The sequence below is a fragment of the Eulemur rufifrons genome, chromosome 28 (assembly GCF_041146395.1).
Source record: "Eulemur rufifrons isolate Redbay chromosome 28, OSU_ERuf_1, whole genome shotgun sequence".
NCBI classification, from domain to species: Eukaryota; Metazoa; Chordata; class Mammalia; order Primates; family Lemuridae; genus Eulemur; species Eulemur rufifrons.
In genome coordinates, this window is record NC_091010.1 from 19,972,552 (window position 1) to 19,979,847 (window position 7,296).

At 45.8% G+C, this 7,296-nt stretch overlaps 1 protein-coding gene across 2 annotated transcripts in view; it reads right to left on the bottom strand.

Moving 5' to 3' along the window:
- Window positions 1–5,312, bottom strand: part of PSAP (prosaposin) — a 33,675-nt gene extending 28,363 nt beyond the window's left edge. For both annotated transcript variants that reach the window (XM_069460979.1, XM_069460980.1), the window contains exon 1: window positions 5,207–5,312. In XM_069460979.1, coding sequence (XP_069317080.1) covers window positions 5,207–5,246 — 40 coding nt within the window. In that variant the 5' untranslated portion in view covers window positions 5,247–5,312. The remainder of the gene's footprint in view (window positions 1–5,206) is intronic.
- Window positions 5,313–7,296: the final 1,984 nt, after the last annotated feature.

Sequence of the window (7,296 nt, forward strand, 5' to 3'; positions counted from 1 at the left end):
TCGAGACTTACCTAGTGGCTAAACCCAGTCTGACTACCTAGAGCATGAACTCTCAGCTCCCTCCTGCTGTCTGCCTGTCCTGCCTTGTTCTTCTGACTCACTAATTATGCCCAGCATACATATTTTTAATAAGTCAATTTAATTTTGTTTTATTAAACTGACCACATCCTTTGAAATGAAAGACGCCGAGGGAAATCACAAAATCAAGGGCAGAAGAAGGTGGGTGTGCTGGTGGGACAAGGATGCTGACAACAAGTTTTTATTAGTGGTACAGCAACACACACACAGTACTTCACTAAGTCCTTTTCTATATTAACATAACTTATTAAAGCTTCACAGCAACCCACTGAAATAGGAAATGATTAATGCCATTTTACGAATGAGAAAACACAGTTTAAGTAACTTGCCCAAGGTCACACAGCTCGTGTCAGCAATGTGATGTGATAATGCTGTGGAATTTGTCATTCCGTATGTTGTGGAACTTCATAGAATAAAAAATAAACCAACCACAACTCTCGCAACAACCAAATTCTTCATCCCAATCATTATATATATCATCACGGTTTTAAAATGATTTTTTTTTTAAAAGGAAACGCAGGGAAATGTAACTAGCACTCCCTTCTATTGATTTAATGAGTATCCAGAACCTACTTCCTGGTAGCAGAACCAAAAAGAAAGCAAGGCTTAGAGCCTGGTAGACAATAACCTAGAATCCCATGCCAAAAAAAAAGCTGCCGTGCACACTTGCCCAAATGGTTTGGTCTTGGTCTTGAGAGCTTCCTAAGCACGCCTCATTCAGTGCTGTCCTAGCCAGCAGCACCCTGCCCTCAACCTTCCCCATAGCTGCCTGGTCGTTCCAGTTTCACACACCAAGAAAATGGAGGACTAAGTTGTCCTTCCCCTGACCTAGAAAACTCCACACCACTCAATCCAATACACTTTACCTGGCCGGCGTGGTGGCTCATGCCTGTAATCCCAGAACTCTTGAGAGGCCAAGGTGGGAGGATGGCTTGAGGTCAGGGGTTCAAGTCCAATACACTTTACCTCTCATAAAACATATTCAAAACAACTTGTCAAATGCACGTCAAGGTCTTGTCAAACCACTGGCTAAAACAAATGAACCCTTCAGAAATTATACTAAATATTTACCCAAAATAAAACTGATTTACTATTGACAAACGAGATTTATCCCAAATTCCTGGCAGGTGAGACCTGGAGTTCTTATTGATATTCAACAGGCCAGGGTATAAATTCATGTCTTGTATCACAAAAAATTAAGCAGCAGCTACTAAAAGAAGCAAACATTATGTTCTAGCATCCCTAGAAAACACATCTGCCTCAGTGGGGCAAACACGATTCAGCTGGCTAGCAACTACACAAGTGACAGTAGTCAGGGCAGTTAACCTTCAGGGAACACCTGCCAAATCCCAGCCACCATACCACATGCCTTTTGCACTAAAGGAATCACCCAACAGCATACCCTTACAGTATGATTCCATTTGCAAAAGTTCAAAAATGGCAGTTTTTACATCTATGGTGTCAAAAAGTTAACAAATCTGTTTCCTTTGAGGCAAGTGAGACAGGGTCATGAATGAGGAGGCAAAGGGGCTTCCAGATGCTGCTGATGCTCTACTCCTCAGCCCTGAGGGCTGATTACATGGGTCAGCTCACTCTGTGCTAACTCATCAAGTTGTCCACTTAAAATGTGCATGCTCTGGGAGGCCGAGGTGGGCGGATCGTTTGAGCTCAGGAGTTCGAGACCAGCCTGAGCAAGAGTGAGACCCCATCTCTACTAAAAATAGAAAGAAATTATATGGACAGCTAAAAATATATATATATACATATATACACACAAAAAAATTAGCTGGGCATGGTGGCACATGCCTGTAGTCCCAGCTACTCGGGAGGCTGAGACAGGAGGATCGCTTGAGCTCAGGAGTTTGAGGTTGCTGTGAGCTAGGCTGACGCCACGGCACTCACTCTAGCCTGGGCAACAGAGTGAGACTCTGTCTCAAAAAAAAAAAAAAAAAAAAAAAAATGTGCATGTATGTAAATGACATTAAGTTTTTAAAAGTTAGTAAGAGGTCCATGTTGGGCTGGGTGAAGTGCCTCACGCCTGTAATCCTAGCACTCTGGAAGGCCAAGGCAGAAGGATCGCTTGAGCTCAGGAGTTCAAGACCAGACTGAACAAGAGCGAGACCCCGTATTTACTAAAAAACAGAAAAAGTAGGCAGCCGTGTGGTACATGCCTGTAGTCCCAGCTACTCAGGAGGCTGAGGCAGGAGGATCGCTGGAGCCCAGGAGTCTGAGGTTGCTGTGAGCTGTGACGACACAACTACACTCTACCCAGGTCTACACAGTGAGACTTTGTCTCAAAAAAAAAAAAAGAGGTCCATGTTGATGGAGGGATGTGGAAAGAGCAAGCACTATGTGGAGTCCTGAGTTCTGGTCCTGGCATCCCAAGTAAATGGCCTATAATTTGGAAGAGTCACCTCTGTGTCTTCATTCCTTACAAAGAGGTTAGATTAGGTGTTCTCCAATTCTCCCATCATGCTATCACTTCACTTTCTTCTTCAGGTGAGGAAAAAGAAGGGACAACCGGATGGGTAGAAAAGGAACTAAAAAGCAAGTATCTCAGCCGGGTGCTGTGGCTCACACCTGTAATCCTACCACTCTGGGAGGCCAATGCAGGAGGATCACTTGAGGTCAAGAGTTCGAGACAAGCTTGAGGAAGAGCAAGACCCCAATCTTTACAAAAAATAGAAAAATTAGCTGGGACAGGTGGCGTAAGCCTGTAGTCCCAGCTACTCGGGAGGCTGAGGCAGGAGGATCACTTGAGCCCAGGAGTGGCAAGTTGCATTGAGCTATGATGATGCCACTGCATTCTATCCCAGGCAACAAAGCAAGACCCTGTCTCCAAAAATAAATAAATAAAGCAAGTGTCTCTACCACTAGGACATCATTAAAATGTACACATAAAGCCTCTGCAGATCCAGGATGGCACTCTGTACTACAGTAGTTCCATGATTAAAGTTCTAAGTGCCTCCCAGGAAGCAGTCACTGTGCACTTTTACTAACAAAGTCAATACTGACTTTTTTTTTTTTTTTTTAAGAAATTTTAGGAATAATATTTCCAAAAAGACACAATGGGACCAGAGCTGTCGAGGGAAGTTAGCATTCAAACACTGTTACCAGCATGACCTTGGTATAATCCTAAAAGCAGGGCAGCAAAGTTACACCAGGGCAATTATGACACCTTCCATTTAGTCAAGCGTTCAAAGAGGGTCCCTTGGTTAACTAAATATCGTGGTTAACCATTCTCCCATCGATACTGGAGATGGATTTCACATTTGCAAAGAAACAATTAAGGCCGGGCTCGGTGGCTCACGCCTGTAATCCTACCACTCTGGGAGGCCGAGGTGGGCGGATCGTTTGAGCTCAGGAGTTCAAGACCAGCCTGAGCAAGAGCGAGACCCCGTCTCTACTAAAAATAGAAAGAAATTATATGGACAGCTAAAATATATATATATATATATGTATGTATATACACAAAAATTAGCCGGGCATGGTGGCGCATGCCTGTAGTCCCAGCTACTCGGGAGGCTGAGGCAGCAGGATCGCTTGAGCCCAGGAGTTTGAGGTTGCTGTGAGCTAGGCTGATGCCACAGCACTCCAGCCCAGGCAACAGAGTGAGACTCTGTCTCAAAAAAAAAAAAAGAAACAATCAAGTCACTTTTGGGTGATGTGAGTGAATCAGAACTCTTAAGGGTCTTGTGAGTAATGACTCGATGTCAGGAAGAACAATTGTTTAACACTGCAAAAATAAAAGAGAAAGGGAAAAGATTGCTCTGAATCAGTATAGAAATTTAGGGACTAGCATTAGTTTGTTATACAGATCATGGAATAACTGCAATACAAAGTTGATTTACAAAAGAAAAATCTTTCTTTATAAGCACATCACCTTTCGTAGCGCACAAGTAAAACAGCTTGGTGTAAGGTTACTTCTTTAGTTTTCCACAACTGTTACCCACTTTGTTACTATTTATTAAAATCTGAGTGGGTGCATAGTAATTAGAATGGAAGCTAGCCCCTAAATTACACACATTTACTAAAAAACAGAAATTGAGGTCAGGGAACCTAAAGATGAGGTTTATTATCCTTCAGTGAGCCATTATCTGAAAACACTCAGACGTGGGATCCTCACTTTATGGAAACTAAAATCCGGCTCCATGACTATGAAACCATAAAATTTCTATAATTATTCAACCTCTCTTCTTTCCTTTTACCAGGATGATTTAAACTAGGTTAAGATCTGAAATCAAGAGTCAGGGAATAAAGAAGGGTCATGGTGACACAGGGAGGGGAGGAGGGCCCCTTCTAATTCCAGAAGGCGGTGCAGCTGGTTCCTAAGCGCTGCCTTCAGAACCTGCAGTGATTACAACCACCAGGACTATTTCAGGGCAACAAATAGGAATAAGACTCTTTGTGCACAACTTCTCACGGTACTTGCATTTTTCCCAAAATAAAGGCCACTGCTAAAACCGGTCAATAGCTGTGCAAGACATTTTTAAAGCGAGTGAAATGAGGACTACACGGCAAAATAACTGGGACCACAAAACCCCATAACACGTGCAACAAATACCTAGGCTCCAGAGTAAATATATATGCAAACATAAACATCAACAGACGACAGACTTGTGTGCTTCCTTGCAGCTTCAATGCCCTTACAAACTGGAGCAAGCGAGGCCAAGGGCCAGTGCCCTGTGGGGCGGGATGGGGCGGCCGTCCATCTCTATCACGTGCGCCGGGCACCTGCGTAACACAGCTGCGCGAAGGGTCAGCCTACAAGACCCACCCCCACACTTGAAGGGCGGCCTGACGGAAGGCTCCGGGCGGCCCCTGCCGTGAAGATACCCACTCGAGCCCCAAGAGAAAGGTCACCTACCCAACCACAGCGCCTCGCCCACTCGTCCCCACCCAGGCCCTGGGCAACTCGTCCCGGGGCGCAAAAACACCCGTCTCCCAACCGCCGCCCGTAGCCCCCGGCCGCCCCACAGGGACAGGCCCGGCGTCCGCGCCTGCGCAGTGCGCGTCCCTCGCCAACCCGGGCAGGGGAGCATAGGGGCAAGGCCCAGTAGAGCCCCGTCAGGGGCCGGTGGACGCTGCGCGTGGGCCTTTTCTCAGGCAGGGGGGTCGCAGAGCTTACCCGCGCCCAGCAGGCTGGACAGGAGGAAGAGGGCGTACATGGCGCTGCCTGACTCCGCAGTCTGCAATGCAGACCGTCAGCTGACGCCCCGCTGTTATAAAGCTGCCCCGCCCCAACGCCGTCCACTGCGCAGGCGCAAGCCCCGCCCCCGGCTGGGCCTGCGGCCTGACTCAGCGCCGCTCAGGGCGCCTGCGCGAAGGGGAGGCGTGATGGGGAGGAGAGGGACAGAAAGGGGGCGAGGAAAGGAGGGGGTTGGGGGAGGATCTTGTGGAGAAAGGAAAAGTGAAGGTCCTAAAAGGAAAACCCTGCTAATTGAATAAGTTGGTGCTAGGAATTATGTGTGTAAAATACCATTTCAGCCTCATATTTTCTTCTATGCCATACCATTTGCTATTAGTGGTACCATTTTGCAGATGAGAATTAGTACTCTGTAGGGGTGTTAACGAACCCACAAGGGGGTTCACTGTTGCTAATTACTGAGACCAAAGAAGAAAGGACTTATTATAGGAGATGGGAGGTATGGACTGCCACAAATCCACCTCCCCAACCAACAGGATCAGGGGTTTTTCTGGAGGTGACATGAATAATGCATGAGGGGAGTGAGCATCATCACACGTCTGGGGCAGAGTGCAGGGCACACAGGTGCTGTGAGAAATCATGCTAGTACATACATCCCATGATCAAAGAATGGTGGATACGTTCCTCTCAGGGTGGGGATTTTAGCGGTATAATGAGCTAGGGGTTAATATAAGTCATTCTTTCAGCCTTGTGTGCAGGTGTAAGGCTTTGTAGTTATCTCGTGGCTGCGAGGAGGTTCCGCTATTTCTGGCAAAAGAAAAAAAACACCTCAAAAGGGAATGCATCAGTGCAACAGAAAGTTACAAAGTTCTGGTCAGCAAATCTTACTGGCCTGGGAACTTGAAACATAAGAGAACTATAAAAAAACTATAAAAATGTTTTCTTGTTTATGGAGCTGGTTACAGGGGCAAAAAGGTATAATACCTTTCCTCACCTGTCATAAGGGTCATAGCCTACACTCCTATAACAAAAGACAGGTTAACAAGAGAAAAGCATAACACATTAATTTAATCCAAGTTTTACGTGACATGGGAGCCTTCAGAAATGAAGATCCAAAGACCCAGGGAAAACTACTTTTATGCTTAGATTTGATGAACAGTGTATAGAAATGTGATTAGACAAACAGTATGATCTAATGATAATAGACTGAGGGGTGAGGCCAGCAAGGCCTATCTGTTCAGATTCTTCTTTGTCTCTCTGTGTAGGATTCCTTCCTCCCTGGTATGGGAGAGGGCCGCTCTGGAATGAGGCTCTTCGAAGGAAAAGGGAGAGAGTGACCTTTCTAGGTTTTATTGCTTGGGGGAAGAGAATTCTAGTTTCTATGACTCGCTTTGGGGAAGAAAGAATGGTGAGAAACAGAGGGGCAGGAGAAGGTCAGAGAGACTCTGCTTCTAGGCTCTTCTGAGGCCTTCCAGGCTCCTTTAGTTCAAAGTACTAAGCATTTTAACCGTACTTATTATATGGAAGAAAAAAAAAAGAAAGAAAAAAAAAGTACTAAGCATTTGCCAGGTGATGTGCTTAGAAAACAAACAAACAAAAAAAAAAGTACTGGGCCAGGTGTGGTAGCTCATGCCTGTAATACTAGCACTCTGGGAGGCCGAGGCAGGAGGATCGCTTGATGTCAGGAGTTTGAGACCAGCCTCAGCAAGAGCGAGACCCTGTCTCCACTAAAAATAGAAAGAAATTAGCCAGGCAACTGAAAATAGAAAAAGTTAGCCAGGAGTGGTGGCTCTGGCCTGTAGTCCCAGCGGGAGGCCGAGGCGGGATGATTGCTTGAGCCCAGGAGGTTGAGGTTGTTGTGAACTAAGCTGATGCCATGGCACTCTAGTACGGGCAACAGAGCGTGCAAGACTCTGACTCAAAAAAAAAAACACAAAGTACTGAGCATGCCACCGCACCATACTTTGGAGTATTGTTTTCTGAGCCTCAACAACTCAAAAAGGTTAATGACTTATCCAAGTTCTCATAGTTAGGATTCAGACTTCCCACTGGACCCATACTGTCTCCTAAAT